At 35.5% G+C, this 24,661-nt stretch overlaps 5 protein-coding genes across 5 annotated transcripts in view; 2 read left to right on the top strand and 3 right to left on the bottom strand.

Moving 5' to 3' along the window:
* Positions 1 to 2,317: 2,317 nt before the first annotated feature.
* Positions 2,318 to 4,729, top strand: LOC110417548 (Pyridine nucleotide-disulfide oxidoreductase family protein). Its single transcript, XM_021429939.2, has 2 exons — positions 2,318 to 3,071; positions 3,871 to 4,729. The coding sequence occupies exons 1-2, from the start codon at positions 2,382 to 2,384 to the stop codon at positions 4,570 to 4,572; spliced, it is 1,392 nt and encodes a 463-aa protein (XP_021285614.1). The 5' UTR covers positions 2,318 to 2,381; the 3' UTR covers positions 4,573 to 4,729.
* Positions 4,730 to 4,802: 73 nt separating this feature from the next.
* Positions 4,803 to 8,345, top strand: MDH (malate dehydrogenase). Its single transcript, XM_021429940.2, has 3 exons — positions 4,803 to 4,928; positions 5,383 to 5,883; positions 6,779 to 8,345. The coding sequence occupies exon 3, from the start codon at positions 6,787 to 6,789 to the stop codon at positions 8,023 to 8,025; it is 1,239 nt and encodes a 412-aa protein (XP_021285615.1). The 5' UTR covers positions 4,803 to 4,928; positions 5,383 to 5,883; positions 6,779 to 6,786; the 3' UTR covers positions 8,026 to 8,345.
* A 369-nt stretch (positions 8,346 to 8,714) lies between these two features.
* Positions 8,715 to 11,793, bottom strand: LOC110418727 (Pentatricopeptide repeat (PPR) superfamily protein). The gene has a single exon (XM_021431527.2). It carries the CDS (start codon positions 11,581 to 11,583, stop codon positions 9,685 to 9,687), a length of 1,899 nt encoding a protein of 632 aa, XP_021287202.1. The 5' UTR covers positions 11,584 to 11,793; the 3' UTR covers positions 8,715 to 9,684.
* A 7,003-nt stretch (positions 11,794 to 18,796) lies between these two features.
* Positions 18,797 to 19,980, bottom strand: LOC110418677 (protein RKD1). The gene is made up of 4 exons (XM_089783768.1): positions 19,880 to 19,980; positions 19,636 to 19,784; positions 19,202 to 19,527; positions 18,797 to 19,117 (listed from the first exon to the last, which is right to left on the bottom strand). The coding sequence occupies exons 1-4, from the start codon at positions 19,978 to 19,980 to the stop codon at positions 18,797 to 18,799; spliced, it is 897 nt and encodes a 298-aa protein (XP_089639894.1).
* Positions 19,981 to 23,903: 3,923 nt separating this feature from the next.
* The window catches only part of LOC110417950 (glycine-rich RNA-binding protein RZ1A-like), a 3,262-nt gene continuing 2,504 nt past the window's right edge, over positions 23,904 to 24,661 (bottom strand). The window contains exon 4 of the mRNA XM_021430556.2: positions 23,904 to 24,046. Within this exon, the coding sequence (XP_021286231.1) occupies positions 23,904 to 24,046 (143 nt within the window). The remainder of the gene's footprint in view (positions 24,047 to 24,661) is intronic.

The following is a 24,661-nucleotide window of genomic DNA, read 5'->3' as shown; positions in this document are numbered from 1 at the left end:
TTCTAAACTATTTAAGAATATTCAAATAAGTTCTTATTCTTTTATTATATTCAATCAAGCCTTTGTATTTTTATTTTTGATCAAATAAGCCTTTATAACTAATGATTGACTAATTACTATTAGTTAAAATGTCACTTGTCATTTTATATCTACATGATACTAGCATGATGTTGATGTGGATGGTGAAATATACCACATGATCATATTGTTGTAACAAATTAATATGTTATGTAATAATCAATTATGATATGTCAACATATCATTTCGTCATCAATTATGATATGCTAACATGACACATCAATGTCATACGACATAAAATGATAAATGAGATTTTGACTAAGTCAATAATTAGTCATAAAAGTTTATTTGACTCAAAATAAAAGTAAAAAAACCTTTTTTGGCTCAAAATAAAAATATAAAAACTTAATTAAACGAAAAAAAAGTATAAACACTTATTTAAATTTTCTTAAATAATTTCAAGGTTTTTATATATATTATGTTATAAGTATACTAAACCTTCTTTTCCTTTTCTATTTTTTCTCTTTTTATCCTTCCTTTTTCTTTTTCATTTTTTTCTTGTTTTATAAGTATACTAAATTCTCTGTTTTTTTTTCATTTTTTCCCTTTTTCTTTTTTTCTCATTTATATTTATACTAAACCCTTTTATTCTTTTGTAGTCATCTATGAGTTTGAAAGCATGGAAACATGCCAAGCACAACTTACTATGTTTAATGTAAAAATTTAATATTAATTTTTTTTTACTTTATGTTTATTTATATTGGTGAATTTGAAAACTTATATTTAAATTATTAATAAAATTTTATGTTATAATTTAATTTTATTTTAAAAGAAATTAATTTTTAATAAAATTTTATATTATAATTTTATTTTATTTTAAAAATAATTAATTTTTTATTTTCAATCGAATCATTGACTCAATCCATGAGCTTGTATGATTAGTCTTTAGCCATTCTTCATACAAAATCCTAAATTCGCTACTAATCATGAAAATGACAAAGGAATTACTTAAGCAATCAAAATATCCAATACATACAACAAGAGTATTAGTTATAAAAAAGTTTATACCCTTTAGAAGCTAATGTACAAATGACATGCAAAAATATTCAATTAAATGAAAAAAGAAACCTTACAAAAGATAATATCATTAATTATATCAGCTTCACCCGCGCCTACAAATACGGATTAGCATATCTCTAATATTTTAGTGATGCTAGAGATCAGGCGGAGTTAGAAAAGTCAAACACTAAAGCTCAAGTATTGCAGCATGTAGCGGGCCAGACGGCCAGGAGGCAAGTAGCATTTAATCCAAGAGGGCAGGAGGCTCTTAAGTGCCAACTGCGGATGTGTTCCAAACTTGAGTTCTTTGTTTGGTCTGACTAGCTCACAACAGTGTTAAGAACCCCTAAAAGAAGGAAAAATGCTTGGTTGCTGGTGTGTGTAATTGCAGATTATTGAACTCAAGAGCCAAAAGCATTTATGATAGAGATAAATGCACTTTAATTGAAGGATTTATTGCTTGGTAGAATCCAGCCCACCCCTACGAACCAACCAACCCAATCTGCAGGTTAAGTCAGCGATTTGTTTCTCAATTCTCTGGGTTGACTTTACCCTTGCTCTTTAAATAGGGAAATTATATACTTGCCAGTTAGTTAACTGCTCAAATGTTGTTCCTAGCTGAATGTGTAATTGCAGATTATTGAACTCAAAACATTTATGATAGAGGGAGCATAAAAAGAGAAGGCTTTTCCTAGCCCAAAGTTTTATTTTTTATTTTTTGGAAATTGAGAAAAAAAGAATTTGAATAAATAAGAAGATTATATATTAATTAATGGGTCAGATGTTCAATTGCTGTTCTTAGCTCAAGGTTAACATGTATAAAGGTAAAATAATTTATATTTAGAAAGATTATTGACAAAAATGAGGATATATTTCAACTTAGATTTTAAGGTTTAGTGTAACTCCAAGTTCAAGGATGGGGTTAAGTCTTCATTCAACCCCTCTTTCTTTTTCAAGATCTTTAATTCAATTTACCTGCCTTTTTTTTTCTTTTTCTAGTTCGGGAGAAAATTTGGTAGCATCAGAATGTGATGTCCGGCAGACAAAACTGCATGCAAAAGAACATGACGTGGCAGAAAACTGGCCATATATGTCTGCCATTCTACAATGGAATCTAAGACAAAATAACTTCATCTATCCCCACATTATCCACAATCCAATCCTTACCGTCCATTCTCCCAATCCAACGGCAACTGCCCACTCATATCCCCAACCATATCCACCGCTTTTATTACAAAAACACTCCACAGTACCCCTGGCGTTGCTGGCACTCCGAAGCCTCTTTCGCTCTCACCTTCTCAAACATGAGCTCCATTGCTTTCAAACCTTTCACCGGCCTCCGCCGCAGCTCCGCCGTGCCCGCCACCACGAAAACAACCAACTCCACCGGCCTCTCCAAAGTTGTCAAATTCCATGTGTCAGCTGCCAAAACTTCTCCAAAAGTAAGCAACCGCAACCTCAGGGTAGCCGTCATCGGCGGTGGTCCAGCCGGAGGTTCGGCCGCTGAAACTCTCTCGAAGGGTGGAATTGAAACGTTCCTCATCGAACGTAAACTTGACAACTGCAAACCTTGTGGTGGGGCCATCCCACTTTGCATGGTGGGTGAATTTGACTTGCCATTGGATATCATCGACCGGCGAGTCACCAAAATGAAGATGATTTCGCCTTCTAACATAGCTGTTGACATTGGTCAAACGTTGAAGCCGCACGAGTACATTGGTATGGTTAGAAGGGAAGTGTTGGATGCTTACTTGAGGGACAGAGCCAAAGAGAATGGAGCTAATGTTATAAATGGGTTGTTCTTGAAGATGGACATGCCTAAGCGTTGGGACGAGCCTTATGTTCTGCATTACACCGAGTATGATGGGAAGAAGGGTGCTATGGGGGAGAAAGTTAGTTTGGAAGTTGATGCTGTGATTGGAGCTGATGGGGCTAATTCTCGTGTTGCTAAAGCGATTAATGCCGGTGATTATGATTATGCTATTGCATTTCAGGTATTTATTGTGGGACATAGCTTTCATTTTTCTTTGCAATTTTTCCCCTTCTGGAGCTATTTGCTGTTCAAGTGTTTGTTTTTACAGAGAATACAGGAACGATTAAAAAAATTACATCATAATCAAACATCTTTTAACGTATTAATTTAACTAATTAGGGCATTGGAAAATTATTGAGTTAATAATAACCTGCATATAATTAATTGGAGAAAATTCATGTAAGGTAGCAAGGTCTTCCCCTTACCATTAGAATGTAACAGTTCTCATAGAGTTTATGTGCATGGTCAAGGAGTGAAAGAGTCGTTAACAATGGGGTTTTACTTAAAAATTGTTAATATTATAATATAAATTTAAGCAAAATATCTTTCACCGGTTGTTGGGCTATGTTACTGCAGATCTGTTTATTTTAGGCTAAATTTAAAGAAAGTAATGTTTTGGAAATACAGATCCATGGTCTTTGCGCTTTGTTGATGATGGATAAGTAAGAACTAAGATGCATTTGATTTACTAATATATTAGGCAAATTCTGTCCTATATTATTTTGGGAAAGCATGTTCTGGACTTTACAAATGCGCTTTGCTTTTTTCTTTTTCTTTTTTTTTTTAGTATTATTGAATTATTTATAGTTAAGTTGAAGACGGTGTTTAATTTGATACTGCCTTTTTGCGTCAGGTGTTATTGCCATTAAGAATCTGTCTCAGCCCATTGCAGGGTGATTCGTATTCTATCTTGCATCTTAATTCTGAATGTTCAACTACTCTAACATTCAATAATTTTTAAAATCTCATTGTAATTGCAGGAGAGAATCAAAATACCTGATGAAAAAATGGTGTACTACGAGAATCTTGCTGAAATGTATGTAGGTGATGATGTCTCACCAGATTTCTATGGTTGGGTCTTCCCCAAATGCGATCATGTTGCAGTTGGAACTGGCACAGTGACTCACAAGAGTGACATTAAGAAGTTTCAGCTAGCCACTAGAAACAGAGCAAAGGACAAGATCCTTGGTGGTAAGATTATACGAGTGGAGGCACACCCAATTCCAGAGCACCCTCGTCCACGCAGGTTATCAGGGAGAGTTGCCTTAGTTGGGGATGCAGCTGGATACGTGACTAAATGCTCAGGCGAAGGCATCTACTTTGCAGCTAAGAGCGGGAGAATGTGTGCTGAGGCGATTGTTGAGGGGTCACAGAATGGGATAAAGATGGTGGATGAAGGGGACCTAAGGAAGTACTTGGAGAAGTGGGACAAGACATACTGGCCTACTTACAAGGTACTGGATGTCTTGCAGAAGGTCTTCTACAGATCAAATCCGGCAAGGGAAGCTTTTGTGGAGATGTGTGCAGATGAGTATGTGCAGAAGATGACATTTGACAGTTACTTGTACAAGACAGTGGCACCTGGAAATCCATTGGAGGATCTGAAGTTGGCTGTGAATACCATCGGGAGCTTGGTGAGAGCCAATGCACTTCGGAAGGAAATGGAAAAGCTAAACGTATGAGATAGATTGCTAGTTTCGGATTAACTGGTCTTCCATTTCTGTTAAGAGAAACCTATTGTGAGCATGACGTTCCTTAGTCTTCTTACCAATTGCTTATGAGGAGGGAGATTATGTTTGTATTTTAGAAGATGAAGTTGCAATTCTATTTAATTCCATAGATCATAATGATGTGGATGTGATGATCTCATTACATTAAAATATCTGAAGGTTAAAGTTTGTTTTAGCAGCGACTTGAAAGTTGAGAATGGTTCCATAACATAAACAAATAGAGGGAAGAACAACCACACCAATTAGATGGTAAATCTGGGTGTCAAGTTGTACAGAGATGTCATGTCTTACGATCGCTCAAGTGAAGGGTGAGCTCAGCATTTTCCTTTTAAATTCATGCTTATGTTAGTAGCTAGTAAATGAAAGACTATACCAATTGGTGATCGCAGCACCTTCCTTTTAAAATCTTTGTTGATGTCAGTAGTTAAAAGAATATAGGCATATACCATTTGGATACTCAAAACTCCCAAGTCCTAACCTTTAAGAAACTAAGCAAAACTAAAGAATACTCAAAACTTTTGCACTACAAAACAAGTTATGGCACATTTGCCCCTTCCCCAATTGAGCACCACAAATAACACTTTTCCCAATTTCATTTTCCTCACAAGTACACGTGTCCTCCACCATGTCATATGCCACATTTAGGAAATTTTAATTTCTTTATATTTTATACACGTTTTAGGAGGATAAAATGCATAATCTCAAAGTTATTACCATTAACTATTATGGGTTTTTTTTTTGTGTGTTTTGCAAGAAATGTAGGTCCATGGGAGATTCCATGATGTTTAAGGTACGAAATTGCATGAATCTAATTAAAGTTTGATTGTCTAAAGGCACAATACCTGACAAATGAGGACAAAACAAATTAAACTATCAAACAAAAGAAGTCCGTAAAGGCCAACGGAAAATGGAAAAAGGAGCGAGCAGGAGTCCGAAGAGGGAAACTTCAATCTGAGCCGTAGAAAGCATGAATTCAACCATCGGCCACGATTTCTTCTTGTGACAAATTTAAACGTGAAAGAACAAGAACAAGGCTTTTCGTAGATTCTTTCCAGAGAGCGGCGGTGTATTCGGTACACAGAAAGAAAAAGGAACAATTTTGGGAAGAGAAAACAGCGCAGCAAAAAGAGTAGGTGAAGTTGAAAATTTTTGGTGATTTGTTTAAAGCTCATTGGCGGAGTTTCCTATAAATACCAAAACCCCATTTTTCTTATATATAACTACCTCCGTTAAGCTACCTCTCTCTCTCCTCAGATCTCAAAGGTTCGTTTTCATTTGGAGTTTTTATAATTCTTGAAATTTAAGCTATGGATTTCATTTATTTGCTCAAAATATCATTTGGGTTTTGTTTATTTATCTAAAATATGATCTGGGTTTGGTTTCTTTGCTTGCTTCGTGTTGTTTTTATATTGTTTTCTTTTGTTTAAGTTGTTCATTTTTCATGTTATCTTTTTTTTTTTCAGCAAAGGTGTAATATGGATTTAGATCTGATGCTTTCGGTTTCTTTATTTGATTGGTATCTCTTTCATTTTGAGCTTGGAACTTGAGATTGTTGTTTCTCTTCTTTGCTTTTTGGTGATTAGTTCCTTGTTACATTTTTTATACAAGTGTATTCCTTGAGGATATGCCTTAAAAAGTATGCTGTGTTGTTGGGGAAAAGTGTTTCTTGTCTTCTGTTTCCTGAGTAAATGTTTGGGAGCAAAGAGGAATTTGTTTCTTGACCCTGCCGAGCAAACGGTTCAAGAATCCTGATTTGCTCTATTTGGATAGATTTGTTCTCGACTTGACGCATGTTATTATGCTGCAATAGCAATGGGATTTCAGGATTTTTCTGTATGGTTTCCAGGATCTAATTTTCTCAAGTGACTGAGGGAGTTTGCGTACAATATGATGATGGCTAATTTTGCTCTGAAATGAACTGTTGCTCTCCGCCTTTGATTTAAAGGCATAATAGCTCTATTAGTTTCGTTTTCTTTTAGTTCTCTTTAAATGCTCATTCTTTGCCATCTATTTGTTTATCTGCGACATCTGCTTCTTTTTACTTTTGAAATTGAGAACATGCATTTTGGATGTGAGTCACCCAGCTTGTTGACTATATTACTAGATATCTGTTTCTAATATCAGTAGGCTGGGCTTTGACACTTTTTCCTGTATATAGAGTGTGAGATGGCGGCAACATCGGCAACTAGCTTCTCGATTGGATCGACTGTCTCCTTTGGAAGCAGGGGGTGCCCACTTCCACAAAAAAACCCCTTTTCTGTAAGGTTCACCTTCCAGAATTCACTTGCAAGTTTCAGTGGCCTCAAGGCAGCAACATCTGTGAACTGTGAATCCGAATCCTCCTTCCTAGACAAGGAAAGCAGTGCAGCTCTTAGAGCCTCTATTGCTCCAATAGCACAGAAAGCAAACCAGAGGTCTCAGTATGCCCTACAACCTCAGGCATCTTATAAAGTGGCAATACTAGGAGCTGCTGGAGGGATAGGTCAGCCTTTGGCACTTCTAATCAAGATGTCCCCACTAGTTTCGGCCCTGAACCTCTATGATATAGCCAATGTCAAGGGAGTTGCTGCTGATCTTAGTCACTGCAATACTCCTTCTCAAGTTCTGGATTTCACTGGTGCTTCTGAATTAGGAAATTGTTTGAAAGGTGTGAACGTAGTGGTTATTCCTGCTGGAGTTCCAAGAAAGCCTGGTATGACTCGTGATGACCTCTTCAACATCAATGCCAACATTGTGAAGACCTTGGTTGAGGCTGTTGCTGATAACTGTCCTGATGCCTTCATCCATATTATTAGCAATCCAGTTAACTCCACAGTGCCAATTGCTGCAGAAGTTCTGAAGCAGAAGGGTGTTTATGATCCAAAGAAGCTTTTTGGTGTTACCACATTGGATGTTGTGAGAGCTAACACATTCGTTGCTCAGAAGAAAAACCTTAAGCTAATTGATGTGGATGTTCCGGTTGTAGGGGGGCATGCTGGTATCACCATTTTACCCCTGCTGTCAAAGACAAAACCCTCTGTTAGCTTTACTGATGAAGAAGTGGAGCAATTAACTGTCAGGATTCAAAATGCTGGGACAGAGGTTGTGGAGGCGAAGGCAGGTGCAGGGTCTGCTACACTGTCCATGGCCTACACAGCAGCAAGATTTGTTGAATCATCTCTTCGCGCTCTGGATGGAGATGGGGATGTCTATGAGTGCTCTTTTGTGCAGTCAGATCTGACTGATCTTCCATTCTTTGCATCTAGGATCAAGCTTGGAAGGAAAGGGATTGAAGCTTGGATTCCATCTGATCTTGAAGGGTTAACTGAGTATGAGCAGAAGGCTTTGGAAGCTCTTAAGCCAGAGTTGAAGGCCAGCATTGAGAAGGGAATTGCATTTGTGCAGAAGCAACCGGTTACTGCTTAAAGCTCAAATATTTGAAGTTCTAACCTCCTTGAAAACTATGGTTAAGAGAGAGATAACTAAGTCTGGTAATTTTGCTATGGATTTATCCCTGCATTGGTACTTTCAGTTTTGCAGAGTGGAAGTTCTTTAGCTTCTTTTCCCAATGATGATCACAGAGTGCGAAATTTAAAGGGTATTTTGGTGTTGTAGATGAGAAGGATGTAATCATTTCTCAATCAGAGTTTGTAGTACTTTCGACAGTTTTGGAATAACATGGCGGGTGCGCCACATTACCTTTATTCCTGTGCCAAATTCAACTGTTGTTATTTCTCTGATAGAAACATTGGCAAGATTCCTCTTCTTATGCTTTCTCATCAAGCTTCATAGTATTTAAAGTTTATTGGATATCATTCTCGCATTTAGAATGCTCACTATATTAGGCTGTTTAAAAGACTTTAATATTCGTGCAAATAAAAATTTAACTATGATGTCAAATGTCAAATGAGTGGACTGAAAACAAAATAATTTTGTTTGTAATTTTGCATCAGCTTTTCAGTTAGTCTTCCTTCGTGTTGAAGCATCATAGCCCATATGAAGGTTTTATCTTTCTGATGGGTAATAAATTTAAACATTAATACCCAATACCATGAACCGCATACATTATTCAATTCCGCTGGTTTCTCGTACAACAAAATCAGGATCACACAAGAAACAAATAACTTGTAAATCTTTTCATTCACTAGAAAGAGAAATAAGCGATTTACAGTTCAATGCCAGCTTCACGACGAATATTTATCACTGAAATCCTTGTTGCTTTAGCTATGATCAAGCCAATCAAGTTATACTTGTGCCGATCATAATGCTCAACTCATCCAGGTCTTCTGTGGAAGACATACATCGTCGACTTGTTTCTCTCCTGCTTCAGTCTTAAGTTTAGGCCAAGAGTTATTCTTCATAGTTCCTCCCCTTGGCTGAAGCTCATCTTGGAGAACTGTCTACGACTCTCTCACTGTACAATCAGCCAAAGAGATCTCTGCAGCAGCTTTCATTCTACTCTGAACTCCAATGAGCACTGCTTTAGGGCGCAACAGACAACCAAAATAAAGTAAGCGATCAGATCATACATATAATCTTACCTTACAATATCCCATCTCATCTTCTCTGTTTGAATCATGATCAAGTATTGACCTTCTGCAATTTTCTTTGAACTTAGCAACAATCTTCACTGAGGTTTCATAACCAAGCCCAGAGCTAACTATTTGACACAATCCAGAAGAGAAGGATTTGTCACTTATTATGCACCCAATCTTTTATTTGTAAGCTACACCACTCAGGTCACTAGTTTTGAGTTTGTGAACAGAGTTAGGGTTTATGACGACTTATGTGCAGTAATACAGAATAGAGCTAGATCTGAGGTAGGGATGTCCTGTTTAATATCTGCAATGTCGATCAACAGACCAAATAGACAACAGAGGCAAATACGGAGAACCTATTCAACAGATCAGTAAACAGATGTACCAGTTCTGAAGTCACTTGAGTAGGAACTGAAATGATTTAGTTAACAGATGAAAGCTAACACTCAGGTCAGCTCTGCTAATCTGCCAAAAAATCCCTACAGTTCACTTCCCCATTTTTTAGTATGAATTGAGCCATTTTTTTTTGTCCAAGCTTGAAAAATCCCTACCAATAGTCATTACATGAGCAGCCTCCATCTCTGAAATGATGAAATCTCATGCGATCTCGAACAATTACCTTCCTGTTGTAGACCCCAGAAAGAAACTTTGCAAAATTGTGACAATCAACGCAAATACGAAGATTCTTGGTCACTCTTATTGTTGTGCCAGGTGGAGTTGCAAGAACCCCAAAAGCAAGAGCCAGCTTCTCACTGTGATAAGAGAGTGCATGAGCCTTTTCTTCTGCACCTAAATCGTGTAATTCAGATGTAATTTCAGCAACGTAGCCAGCAATCTTCAACTGCTTATTAATCTCATCTAGCTTATCATAGATCTCATGTTTTCGTGGATGTGAAATGTCATCCACAATAAAGTTATGTACCACTCCTTTCAACTCAATTGTACTACAGCCAGGTGTTGTTTGGATGCCTTTCTCCTTCATAAACTTCCTCAACTCTGTTACCTTCTCCCACTTACCATCTGATGAATATATATTCAGTAGTAAAACATAATCCCCTGCTTCTTGAGCCTTAAGTTCAATCAAATGTTCAATTACACGTTCTCCAAGGGTAACATGGCCATGAATTCTGCAAGCACCAAGCAAGGTCCTCCATATTGTTGCATCTGGCTTTAGCCCCATTGATATAATAACCTGATATGCTTGATCAAGCAAACTGGCACGACCTAAAAGGTCAACAATGCATCCATAATGATGAATATTAGGCTCTATTCCAAACTCTTTGCTCATTTGATGAAGGAACTCCATCCCTTCATCTACTAAACCACAATGACTACAAGCAGAAAGAACTCCAGTAAATGTCTGCTCATCCGGCGCAATCCCCATTCTCTGCATCTCTTCAAAAGCTAGAATAGCATCTCTCCCATATCCATTCATTGCCAAACCTGATATCATAGCACTCCATGAAATAGCATTCTTCTCTGGCATTCCCTTAAAAACACCATAAGCCTTTTCCAAACATCCACACCGAGAATACATTGCTATAAGTGAATTACGCAGATTAAGAGAAACCCCATAACCACATTCCTCAATATAACCATAAACCTTTTCGCCAAAATCCAACGCCCCCAAATTAGCACAAGCTTGTACAACAAGGAGACAAGTAACATCATCAGGTTTACAAGCACCCTCATTTTTCATGCTATCAAACAACATTAGCACATCCCTAGTCCTACCATTACGTAAATAACAAGAAATCAATACATTCCAGGCGACTGTGTCCTTCTTAGAAATTTCATCAAACACTTTACAAGCCTCGTCACGGCTAGCGAAACTTGAATAAAAATCCATCAATGTAGTAAGCAAAAGAGAGTCTGATTGAAACCCATCTCCTAAAATCCTTCCATGAATCTGTAAACCACAAAAAAGAGAAGAAAATTTCATACAAGACTTAAGGACAAAAGAAGATGATACAGGGTCAGGCTTCAGGCCTTTTTGAGTCATTTCTTTGTAGAGAAAGAAGGCATCTTTAGGTGAATCGCTGGAAGAGTAAGCTCTTATAAGAGTGGAGTAGTGAGAGGCAGATGGCTTATCGATTTGAGAGAAAAAATGGCGGGAATAGCGGAGATCACGGAAGGGGGAGAAACAAAGGCAGGACAGAAAGCGGAGGGAAAAAGTGGGGTTTTGAAGAAGGGATGTACGGATAAGGTGAGCATGGATTTGGAGTAAGGAATTCTGGGTACCTGATTTTATGAGGGAAATTAAGTTTTGTTGTTGGGTTCTGGGATGGGGGTTTTTGGGGGTTGGTTGTTGATTGTTGTTTGGTCGTGTTTCCTGGAAGGTTTTGTGAGTGAAAAGTTTATCAATTGGCTTGCTTGTGGTTCTGGTTCTGGAGAACTTGAGGGACGACAGACTTTTGTTCATCACTGCTGCTGGAGCTTGTGTCATTTTAAACGTACGTCATTGCTTTTCTTTCTATAAGCTCCTGAAAGGCGACCAAGAACTTGACTCTCTCTCTCTATGTCCAGTAATTTGGAAGTAAACATGTTAAGCTTATGTAGTGCTCCCGCCATATTTAAATCAACGTTCGTCTCTAAATTTTGTATTAAAATTTTAATTTTTTAAATTATATGAACATTCAATGATTGAATGTCCAAATTATAATATTAATAGTCTCTCTCTCTCTATATATCCAGTAATTTGGAGGATTTTTTTTCATTAACATTAGAGCTAGACTGTTGATACGTGAAGATTATCTACTAAAAGAAAGATGATTGATTTCTCTAGAAATATTCCGAAAGAATACACAACCAATAATACGAGATGGATCAATTTGTTAGAGGAGTTTCCACAATTTCCATCGCCTTTTGCAAGCGTTGAGCACCCAACAAACAACATTCTTTGAATCTCATCATTCAATATCTAAAAATTGCTTTCCAAACTGCAGTGAATTTAAAATAAAAAATTCAAGTATCTATATAAGTGAAAATTGTGAAAAATATCCTTCGTAATAAGTTCACTTCAAATATGACATTTTTTTATAATTTTAACTATTTTTAGACAATTTTTAACATGAGTTAACAAAAATACCCTTTAAACCATTTAATCTAAATTAAGTGGTCTTGATTTCTTTTTCCTCTCTCACCATTCAGATAAAAATTTTAAAATTAAATCTCAATTATGCTATCTTGCCGTCCAGTTATCCAACGTCATCGAGGTCTGTATCTCGCCATCCAGCTCCCCAATGCCATCAAGGACTATATCGCCATCCAACTTTCTCACCATCCCAAAATACAAAGATGACATTAAGGTATTTGTTATGAGTTCTTGGATTTATTTTTTTATATTCATAAAACGAAAAAGTTGATGGATAAATTATATGATTTTGAAAACTTACATCTGACTAGGAGTAGTGAAATCAATTAGTTTATAGGCAATGCATGAATATTTGTTAAGCATTGTGTCATTGGATATTAAGGTGTGTGACTCAATATTAGGCATTACATGACTGATTATTCAGAATCATAACCTATTTATTTGGCATTAAGTGACTGAATATGAGACAATGTGAGACTAGATAAGAGGCATTGCAAGACTAGATTTTAGAAATTACGTGAGTTGTTCATTGTGTGACTAGTTTTTAGTAATTACGGTGCTTTATCTACCTAATGTTGAAGATGATTATCTATTAATTCAGCCCCTTTAATAACAAATTCTATAAAATTAAAAGAGAACTAGGAATGCTTAATAACTTATTCAGCCCCTCTAATTCCATTTATATCAGTGTGGAACATCATCCGAATTCAACTGACACAGAATTTTAAAATTCTCTTTAAAGCACTTAATGCATCAATTTGCAAACTAACCATATTCATCCGAAAACAAGCCTAAAACCATTAAACACCCTTCCAAGAGTCAGTATTCATACCTATTAATAGAGGGAACCGTTATCCATTTTAATCAAAATCATTTGAGGGAAAATCTCAAAATTCTTATGGCTTCTAAACGTTCCAGAGGCGAAGTTGGGAAAGGGGTTGCTACTAAAAAGGAAGATATCTCCTAAAATGTTGCGACATATTTGGTCAAGTTGATGGGCCAAATTGAGAACATGGAAAAGGACATGTGTGGGTTGATGGATAAGTTGTTGGTTAAGACAGAAGTCCTGGAGACAGAAATTCTAGGCAATAACAAGATTCTAGTTGAAATTTATGAAATAGTAGATGAGATTAGAAAGAAATGAACCATGGTTCATATGTTTTATCATTTGCTTATTTTCAGCTAATGAATAAAAATATTGATTTATCACATATTTTTCATAAAATGAGTAACTAGCTTTAATTTATATTATGCTGAATAACTCGGTTACTTACCCTAATTTCTAGATTTTCTATTTATATAAGAGAATCAAAGGTATGGTGACAAAAATTGGAATATTATTTTATTTATAGGCATTAAGTGAATAGATATTATGCATCATGTGAATGGATATTATGCATTGTGTGAATAGATATTAGACATTGCGTGTCCGGTTGTTATATATTTCATGACTGATTTTTATGTATTACGTGACGTAGAGCCAAGGTGTAACTGGGTATTTTGGCATAACATGAGTGGATGTTAGGCATTGCGTGGCTTATTATTAGGTATTGCAAGATTGACTTATGCGCTGCATGAATTGTGTAATGCATATCTTGTTTTGATACATTTCTTGACTACTTTTTTATGCATTGCGTGATAGGTTTTTATGTATTCCATGTTTTGTTGTTATGTATTATGTGACACTGGGCCAATATGTGACTGGTTATATTGACATAATGTGAGTGGATATTTGGCATTAAGTGAGTTATTATTAGGTATTGTGAGACTGGCTTATAGGCGTTGCGTGAATTGTGCAATGCATATATTGTTTTGAGACATTTCTTGACTATTTTTTAGGCATTGCGTGACTAGTTTTTATGTATTCCATGACTTGTTGTTATGTATTGTGTGACGTTGGGTCAATACGTAACTGGTTATGTTGGCATAACGTGAGTGGATATTAGGCATGGAGTGACTTATTGTTAGGTATTGCGAGACTGGTTTATAGACATTGCGTGAATTGTGCAATGCATATCTTGTTTTGAGACATTTCTTGACTATTTTTTAGATATTGCGTGACTGGTTGTTATGTATTGCATAACGTTAGGCTAATACGTGACTGGTTATTTTGGCATAACGTGAGTAGCTATTAAGTATTGAGTGACTTATTATTAAATATTACGAGACTGGCACTGCGTGATTGTGCAATGCATTTCTTATTTTGAGGCATTTCTTCACTAATTTTTAGGTATTGTGTGAATGTGTAATTACATTGCGAGACTAATGTATGTTATTCCATAACTTAGGCATTGCGTAAGTGATTTTTATGCATTAAGGGCAATTTTTGATAAAGTGACTAGTTGTGACACTTATTTCTATTAAATTTTAGCAGCCTACCAAATGTGAAGCTTATGATTACATACGGTGGTCATTAGGTCGATGACACTTACAAGGGTGGTGAGACATAAGTGAGGGGTGTCGGGAGTGATTTGTCATTTTCGAGCCTAGTGAAGCTGGTTGAAAAAGTTGTTGGGGTCAACTCACATAATGATGAAATTAAGCTACATGCATTGCTCAATCATGCTGTAGGGGTTTGTGCGCAGTTATCAGGGACGATGAAGATGTAGTAAGTATTCTACAAGACGAGAAGGTAGTTGTTGTGTTTGTGATAGTTAAGACACGAAGTGCTAACGATATTCCACATGAACATGGTAACCAACATAGTAATCACCTACAACATAATGTTAATTATTCTAACATACCACACTAAGTATACTACTTATAAGGAAGAGCCTACTACTTATAAGGAAGCAATATCTTATATTGATTCTAATAAGTGGCTAGAGGCCATGAAATCTGAGATGGATGTCCTGCATGTCAACCAAGTATGGACTTTGGTCGCTACATCTAAAAAGGTAAAACCCATAGGATGTAAATGGGTCTTTAAAAAAAAGACTGACATGGATGGTAATGTACAAATGTACAAGGCTAGGTTGGTTGTCAAAGGTTATAACCAAGTTGAAAGAATCGATTATGAGGAAACCTTCTCACCTGTAGCCATGATTAAATCCATTTGGATTTTACGTGCTCTTGTTACATATTATTATTATGAGATATGGCGGATGGATGTAAAGACATTATTCCTTAACAAGAATTTAAGAGGAAATGTATATGGCACAACCTAAAGGTTTTACATCCAAGGAGAATTAGCATAAAGTATGCAAACTCCAAAAGTCCATTTACGAGCTAAAGCAAACATCTAGGAGCTAGAACATCAGATTTAATGAAACTATTAAAGAATATGATTTTGTCAAGAATCTTGATGATTCATGTGTTTACAAAAAGGTAAATGGACAAGCAGTTGTATCCTTAATACTTTATGTTGATGGCATACTACTAATAGGAAATGATATACTGAAACCATAAACTGTCAAAATCTGGCTGTCCAAACAATTCTCCATGAAAGATTTATGAGACGCAACCTATGTTTTAGGAATAAAGATATATAAAGATAGGTCAAAGAAGCTGTTAGGATTGTCCCAACCCACTTATATAGACAAGGTGCTAAAAAGATTTAACATGAACGAGTCCAAGAAGGAACACTTGCCTATGTCACACGGTATTCATCTCTTAAAAGATATGCGTCCAAAGACACAAGATGAAAGGATGGGGATGGATAAGATACCATATGCATCGGCTATAAGATCCATCATGTATGCCATGTTATGTACTAGACTAAATATGGCATATGCTCTGAGTGTCATGAGCAAATACAAATCAAATCTAAGTGAGAGTCACTGGATTGCTATGAAAAATATCCTTAAGTACTTACGAATAACGAAGGATGTTTTCTTGGACTATGGAAGGGCTAAACTCTAAGGTAAAAGATATGGAGATGCTACATTCTAATCCGATAAGGATCATAGTAAATCGTAAAATAGGTTTATATTTACCTTAAATGGCAGTGCTATCATCTAGAAAACTTCCAAGCAAACAACACTTAAAAATTCTACAACCAAGGTTGAGTACATCATTGTGTCTAAGGCAATGAAGGAGGGAATTGGGATCAAAAAGTTCATAATTGAACTTGGTGTGGTTCCTATCATTGTTGATGTTGTAAATTTGTACTATAACAACAATAGAGCCAATGTGTAAGCAAAAGAACTGAGGTCTCATCAATGGTCTAAACATGTTTTGCAATGTTATCACCTGATCAAAGAGATCATTGGAATAAGTCATATTAATACAGTAAGGGTACCCACAGAGGACAACTTAGCTAACCCTCTCACCAAAGTTCTATCTCAATAGAAACATGATGCCACTTGGAAGGCTTTGGTATTAGATACATGATCGATTGGCTTTAATTCTAGTAGGAGATTGTTAGTGTAAGTCCTACAAGCCAATCGATTTTGTGATTGTAAAACACTATATTAATTAGTCATATTTCAAGTTAAATGAGTTATAAATATTTTATATAATGTATGAGATATTTCTTTATCCATGAGTTAATTTATAAAGAGTTATGAAAGACTTTTATAGATAAAGTCCTTAAAACATAATGACCTTGCAAAGAAATTATAAAAGTTATAATTATGAGATTCTTATGAATGAAGCCTTGTTCTTAAATATGTTCCTAGTCATTGTATTGTCAAGAATAAGGACATTGATAATTCTCAAAGGTTGGCATATGCTAAGTCTCCTTATTTTAAAAATAAGTAACTAATCTCATAGGTTGAAGTATGCAAGATACTTAAGGATAGTATGTAGGTGCTTACTAAGGAACAAGTTCACTGAATATGACCAATTATGAGAGTTTCATTTGGTATTTTACTCAAGTGTCTATGTAAATACTCTCATGTGTCAATAGTGTAAGTAATTTTTAAACTTGTGATACTAAGTCATCTTGTACATAAATTGTCATGCTTTGGTTTCACCTTTACGAGTCTGGATGTGATCTAATTGATTTTATAGAGGCTTAATCCAATTAGATAATTGGCTAAATCAAATACGATTTAATTGAATATTATACAAAGGCTCAATTAGGCCAAAACATTTTCTAATCCTTATTGGATATGAAGTAGGTCAATTCATTTTATAAAGGAATCCTTTAGCCATCTCTTGAACATAAAAAAGAGTTGTATTTTATTTTCTCATGTGTTGAAATAGGATCACAGCCAAAACGAGAGAAATACAAGGGAACTCAAAGTTGAGAGTTTGCTAGCACAAACTTTGACTTAGGGATTCACACATTCTTTGTGAAGAGATTTCGGCAAATCACTATGTAGATCATCATTAGAGGCAGGACAATTATGCTACTATGGTTTGATAAATCCTAGTTGATGTACAAAAGTCAAAAGCGAAAAGCCAAAAAAGACTCCACCAAAGAAAGCAGACATCAAACTTTCAAGTATTAGAAAATCTTTCTCTTATGATTTTTTTATATTAGTTTCAATTAAAATGATCCATAACTTAAGGGATTGAAATTTTAATAATATTTCACTACGTATGATTACCATAGCATATTTGAAATCCCAACATGTGTGTCACTTATCAGAAAATCTATTACCTTCTTAAGTTGACTAGCAAGAATCTTCACAATAATTACAAACCAATCAACGGACTTTGTACCCCAAAAAATTAAAAAACAAACTCAACAACAAATAATCAATCCATGAACAAGACATATATTTAATTTCCAAGAATATGATTCATCAACAAAAGACAAAAAAGTGTTATCGAGAGAGAAGAAGCAAATTGGTAGCAAATGCAATTAGGTTGATGATCGGGAAAGGGGTTGACGATGAAGGATGGTGGGGTGGGGTTTGTTTAGGGGCAAAAAGGGGGATCAATAGTGTCAGGAGGCAAAGGAAAGAGAGAACATAGAAAGAGATGTGGTGGGCAAACTTGTGGGGACCCTAACTTTGACGAAAAATCCATCGGTAAGTTAAAAAACCTTAAAAGGCTATTAACAACAGAAATTCCATCCACAACTTTGTCAATAACTCAACAAAATTCTAGAAAGACACTATCGAAGGAAATTTCATTGCTAATGTAAAAAAGTTTACTGACTAAGAGGTCCATCAAAAATTTGTCAATAAATTCTGTCAATGATCATTATACCCGACGAACACAATTGGTCAACAATCAGTAAATTTTGTCGATATTCCATCGACCATGTGTGTAACACAATTTTATCGAAAATCCATTGGTAATCCGTTGCCAGTTGCCAATGAAAACTTAATGTCGTAACTGCCAAGTTCTCTTATGCCAAGAATTTTGAATAGAAATTTACCTCAAATGAATAGAGAAATATAGGTTAGATCTAGAATCCAATCTTAATCTATAAATTGTTTTTGCCGTGAAATATGAACCAAAAACTTACATCAAAAACATCAAACCTTCTAATTTTCAAGCTTTTTTCTGATTTGTCAACATGAAAACAAGTACATTAACGTAGAGAAAACAAGGAGAGACACGTTTTAAATTTCAAATGGATATTCATAGTATTTTAGTAAATGTAACTAGCAAATAGTTCAAAATGAAAACAATATAAACCACACATATTGGTGGAGATGAAGTCACCCTAATTAGCCATGGTGTTGGTTGATGAAAAAGCGTCAGACAAAAGTGATTTCATCTCTCCTTCGTCTTCTTCGTTTTCCACGTCATAACCTCTTGTTAAATCCAAACTTTCTCGGCTACCACCGGAAGACGATTGTGACTCCATCATCATCAGCTTTCTCTTCTTGTAATTTGCCTTGAAGCAGGCTTGTCTAAGTCTTTTGGTCTTGTCTTCCAATTGCAAATCTGGCATCTCTTCCAACAGCTTCCTCTCCCTCTCCAAGACCTCTACTGCTTCCCTCAGTTTCCTTTCACTTTCTTCACCTTCCTCCTTCTGCAACTCCTGTATTATATACCCGAACAAGCCATTAGCCAAAATGGAAAGTGAGGGAGAAGAAAGGAGGATTAAAGCATGGATGATAGATACCTGAACGTTCCGGATAAGAGTTTGGAGGCTCATAAGCTTGCGGTGAGGCCACCTACGGATTCCAAGTTCCCTACAACGTTTCTTCAACAGTGTCAAGCCAACGTTAAGCTCCTTTGCCGCTTGAGTTATAGGCAAGTAAAAGTACTGGGAGATGACTTTCCTAGACAGCATTGTCGAACTGCTGCATTTCTCTTCCCTGCACCTTTTAGCACTCCTCTCTCCCTTCAATTCTTCTCCGACGTCTTCATTTTTAGCGTTGGGCTTAAACAAGGCGCCCAATTCATTCCAAAAGCCGCTGCCCTTTTCACAACCAAGTAGGTTGTTCTCTGCAACAATAGTAAGATGATCTTCTCATAATACTTTGAAGATGCTTACTATAAAGTTTAAAAAAGATAAACTTCTTTTTAGTTTATGAATGTACAAGCTAGTATCACCTCGAGTTAGACTTGAACTTTTTTCAAAGTCCAATGAATCATATAAAGGATCCGTGTAGAAAGAGCTCATCAAAGGAAGAGCATCGAAAAAGCTCTCTTGGATGGGAAACTCATTTTGCCAATCCACCGAATTATAGTACACACTTGCACTGAAAATCTTAAGCAGAAAATTTATAAGAACGAAAAGAAAAACCATGTAGAAAGAAAAGTGAAAAGAAAGAAGAATTCAAACTCCTAACGCCACCTTGAATCGAGAGGAAGTTGGGTTGGGAAAGGAGAGGTTTCTTCTTCTTTGGCAACAAGTTCAGACTTAGACCAACCATTAAACGAGTAGTGACTTCCCATTTTCGTTTGAGATTGAGAGAGAGTAGAATGAAGAGAAATGAAGAGCTATCGAATTTGATATTGGCGATCTGAGTGTTTGATGATAACAAGAAATAAAAGGAGTTTGGGAAATGTGAAGAGGCGGCAATGGTTGCATATATAGTGAAGGAGTGAAGTAATTAAAGAAAAGAATTTAGTAATTGATTGGATTTTATTTGTGGAAGGTCGTGCGCCGTCAAGGATAAAACTGGCCATGCATGAATCAATGGCCCTGCTTATTTAATGCTTGCCGTGTGTGCTTGTGAGATTCACTAGGTTATTATCGAGAGAGAGAGAGAGAGATTAATGATGGATTCAACCTTTCCACATTTGATCAAAGAATGGTAGATTCTGTCATGCCTAAGTCATTGGTTGGATGTTACAATTTAAATTCCATTTCCCACTACTTGGACAAGATATATACACATGCATGGAGGAGATGTTATCGAACCTTAATCTCTCTCTCTCTCTTGTTTTTTTTTTTGGAAGAAGAAGCCTTAATCTCAGTTAATTAAGCTTCTTTGACCGTAATATATAGTTACTTTAGGTTAGCTCATGTTATTCTACTTAGAATAAACATGTCATTAGAAAGTAAATTAGGATAAGTAGGATTAAACATAGTGTATCTATGACTTAATCATGAGAAGGGTTTTCACGAATCTCCCAAAAATAGGAAAGGTTAATTCTCTACACGAGAATACAAAAAAAAAAAAAGTTGACCAATAAGTATCTAAAGGCTAATTATAGGAGTTTGGTTTAATTACAACTGATTATTCAATAATTAAATAAAATAGTTAAATCTACCGTAACTGTAAATGATGATAATAATCAAAAGAAAATTAAATGTTTCAATGTAACTCCCTGATAAAAAAAAAACTTCAAAGGCTGATAAGACTCATCATTTTTTAATTTAATGGAAATAATTAAATCATAAAGAGTTAACGATCATAATTGAAAGAAAATCATATGTTTCAAAAGTAACTCCCTCACTAACTTACCCTTTTATTACTAACATCAAATTATTTATCTCCATCAATTTCAAATCTATCTTTCAAATGATTTTTATCGGTACGTTACATCCGTACCATAATTCTTCTGTTACAAAAGCTTGAGCCCATCCAGTTTAACTTCTTCTTCATATATTATCTAAATATCTTCTCTCTTTTTTGAAAAAAATAATAATAATCCAAGTCCTAAGGGTAATAATGATTAAGGAGATCCACGTTTTTTGTGCAAACTTGGATAGAAGTAAACTGATTGTAAAAAATTGACCCACGCTTGCAATCCTCTTGTACCCTTAGGGCCCTAAACCATAGGTTATACACGTAGCAGCCATGCAAGCATATTGCAGCGTGAAGGAGTTCATCTCAACCAAACCAAGGTTTCAGTTTTCTTAATTTCCTATTAATAAATCTCCTCTTGAAATATTAATTAACATATCAACTTTATCATAATTATATATGACTTCTCTGGGTTGTTTATATATATATATATATATATATATATGTTGCTAATTGAGAACTGTGATTTTATTAAGATTTTTCAACATAACTTTAAACACTTTCAACACATCAATCTTTTTATTGAAACCCAAAGCCATTTCCATAACCAAGTAGATTCTCTGCAATAAAATTAGATAATCATAATCCGCCGCTACTTCAAAAAGAAATGAAATTACTTCCAATACTTAAGGGTGCTTATTGAATTTACCGAATGTTGCTCTTAAATTTAGAGGTGATCATGACCTCGTATCACATTTGAATTGATTCAACACCCAAAGAAAAAATATGAAGAATTAGTAGCTAGGAACATCAATGAACAGCATCTTTTGCATGGCCAATTCAATTCATTTTGCCAATCCAACGAACAATAATTACCCACTTGTGCACCGGTCTAGGTATAATTTATTTAGTACGTTACACATCAACTTCTCGAGAATCAGAAAACGAAGAGCAAAGAAAGAAATTCCTAATGACACCTCAGATCAAAAGGGAGGAAGTTGGTTCGAAAAGGTTAAGAACATGTGTGGTAGGGTCTAGCTTTGGCAAAAGTGGAGGTGCTCTGTTGACAAGTAACAAGAGGCAGAATTGTGATTAAGGGTGAATTAGTAAAGAAAGGTGTTCTGAATAGGGATGCGGTAGTATGCTTTCTGTGTAAGAAGGTAACGATTCAGTTAAACATTTGCTTTTTGAGTGTTACGAAACATGGAAAGTATGGATGTTATCAGTTGGGGTATAACATGGGCGATGCCGAAAGATGCGAGAGGTGCAATTGTGGAATGGAACAATATAGACATTAAGTCGGAGTGCTGGGGCACGTGGAAAATGGCCTTCTTTACCATCATTTGGTTGATATGGCTTTCAATGAAAAAGTGTGGGATGTAGATCAAGTATTTGACATGGTGAAATTACGTGTGACATGGTGGTTCAAAACAAAATGGACAGAGTTTAATAATTCTCTCTTGGATGTATGCAACCAACTAAGCATGGCAATGATACCAAAACAAGCAAAGCCAATTAAAAAGATCTGGACAATACCGCCAATGGGAATCTTAAAGTTCAACGTTGATGGTGCTTCGAAAGGAAAGTCGGGCAATGCAGACAATGGCATATCATAAAAAGAGGGAGATGGAAGGTGAGGATAAAGAGAGGAAGAGGAAGAAGAAAATGGAAAGACTTATGTAATCTTGTTAAAACTACATAATTTTGAAGAAAAATGAAAAAAAAAATAAAAAAGAGAAAATATCATTTTAACACATGATCATGTCATCAAGCTATGTGGTTAAAACATGTTAATTTTTCATTAAAGTTAAGGAATTATTTGAATACAAAATAAAGAGTAAAGGCTGGTTCGGATATAATAAAAACTTAAACCTTAATTGGAAATATGATCATTAGGCATGAAGTTTTTTTAGTATTTAACCTGTAAGAAAAGAAGTAAATGTTAAGGGTAGTAAATATCATCAAAAGGCAATCATATGTTTCCATGTACTTAACTGCCAGATTATATATATAAACTAAGAAGTGGCTAGGCGCCATATTAATTATTCATTTTGAAATTAAATTAAGGACTTAAAATAATTTTTTCCTGTTAATTAAAGGCAAGTTAATGGATATTTGATTGGTTTAATTATTTCATTTATAAGAAAGTAATAATAATTGAAAAATAAGTGGTGATTAAACCAATTATTATGTGCTTTAGTAGGCTGCAATTAAGGCCAGCAGTATCCATAACTGTCCTGTTGTTAGTGGTATAAAGGCCAAGACCTGAGTCTAAACTCACTAAAACTCGTGCTCCAATGTTTATTTGCCATTATAAAAACATTTTTTTTATTGTGGTGATTGATAATCCAATATTACAATACCCAAGTATAATGATCAATGAACTGAACTCTTCAGAAGAAGATTATCATTGCCGGATCCAAGTTTTTAGTGCCGTTGTGGCTAAGGCCTAAGGGAAAAAAACCTAAGACCCACGCTTGCAATAATTTCTTCTGTTTCTGCCTCTCTTAGGGCCCTAAACCTTTACTCCCACACGTAATAGACATGCTTTCTCACAAAGAGCCTACGTTTTGTTTTTTCTTCTCCCATCTCGATAATCCATGCACCAATTAACCAACAGTTATCGATACAGGGGTATTATCTTCTTGACTGTGATTTTATGGGGATAGAATATTTTAAAAACTTGTATAAAAGGTTCAATTATATAGCTATATTTAGAGGATGCCAATCTTCAATAGATTTATTATATTATTGAAGCCTAGCTTTGAAGGAAAGCATTAGTAAATGAAATTATATCTAGATAAAATAATGAAAGGTTACTGCTCATTCAAGATCATATTTAAGAAAAAAAATAGATTTAGAGGCAAAGAATAATAGATTGTAGTTTCTATTAATCATTCATGGTCATGACCCAGGAGCAGCCTCCTCCTTCCTCCAACTTTCCTGTGGAATGCGCACTGTTGATAATTTTGTAATTGGTAGATATACCCGCAATGTGGAAAGTAAAATATTGATAGAATTGCGAGACCTGAACTTGATTAAGTTCCCTAATCACACCAAATTACTTCTCAAGTTCATTATTAATAAGTGCTTTCCAATTCAGCACGTAGTTTTGTTTTAGTGTCTTATACCTTTTAAAATTGATGAATAGAGATGTTTCAAAAGAAGTTGGTTAAAAGGAAAACACTGTACCTACGTATATTTGTTCTTTATAGCTGAATGCTTGTGGGTTTCACGAGGAATTCGCACTCTGTCCAATGTATTATAACAAAATATATTGAAAGCTTGAAAGCACATGTCTGGGCAACATAATATCTACAATATTGATTTCGCTGGTCAATCTCCTCCCAGAGTATACCACTTGGTGTCTATTTAGCCAGAACTTCTTTCTCAGTTAAGTGCTCCTTTATTCATCAACCCAATCTTCTTGATTGGTTTAGTTTCATTTGACAAAAGTTGGCAGGGGTTGTAAAGGTACCAATTCTGTTTTTAAGTGAATAAGTCAAAGGTCATTACATTCTACGGTTGTCTTAAGAATTTGGTAGTGAATTATACTTACACTAGGATACTTGAAACTTGAAACTTGAAAAGTGGCAAAGGTGTCCTCCAGCTAGCTCCTTCCTCAGCTAAATATATGTATTATACTCTCTCTCTCTCTCTCT

The sequence above is a fragment of the Theobroma umbraticum genome, unplaced genomic scaffold (genome assembly GCF_002168275.2).
Source record: "Theobroma umbraticum cultivar Fairchild unplaced genomic scaffold, ASM216827v3 scaffold_50.0, whole genome shotgun sequence".
NCBI classification, from domain to species: domain Eukaryota; kingdom Viridiplantae; phylum Streptophyta; class Magnoliopsida; order Malvales; family Malvaceae; genus Theobroma; species Theobroma umbraticum.
This window is presented reverse-complemented; position numbering and strand designations above follow the sequence as displayed.

What these genes read in the sequence shown, in the direction of transcription:
- LOC110417548 (XM_021429939.2), top strand. Translation starts at nt 2,382, where the DNA reads ATGAGCTCCATTGCTTTCAAACCTTTCACCGGCCTCCGCCGCAGCTCC. An exon ending in ATTATGCTATTGCATTTCAG is followed by an intron (nt 3,072 to 3,870) that starts GTATTTATTGTG and finishes TTGTAATTGCAG; the next exon opens with GAGAGAATCAAAATACCTGA.
- MDH (XM_021429940.2), top strand. Translation starts at nt 6,787, where the DNA reads ATGGCGGCAACATCGGCAACTAGCTTCTCGATTGGATCGACTGTCTCC.
- LOC110418727 (XM_021431527.2), bottom strand. Translation starts at nt 11,583, where the DNA reads ATGACACAAGCTCCAGCAGCAGTGATGAACAAAAGTCTGTCGTCCCTC.
- LOC110418677 (XM_089783768.1), bottom strand. Translation starts at nt 19,980, where the DNA reads ATGGGAAGTCACTACTCGTTTAATGGTTGGTCTAAGTCTGAACTTGTT. An exon ending in CAACTTCCTCTCGATTCAAG is followed by an intron (nt 19,785 to 19,879) that starts GTGGCGTTAGGA and finishes TAAGATTTTCAG; the next exon opens with TGCAAGTGTGTACTATAATT. An exon ending in CTCTTATCCGGAACGTTCAG is followed by an intron (nt 19,118 to 19,201) that starts GTATCTATCATC and finishes TATATAATACAG; the next exon opens with GAGTTGCAGAAGGAGGAAGG.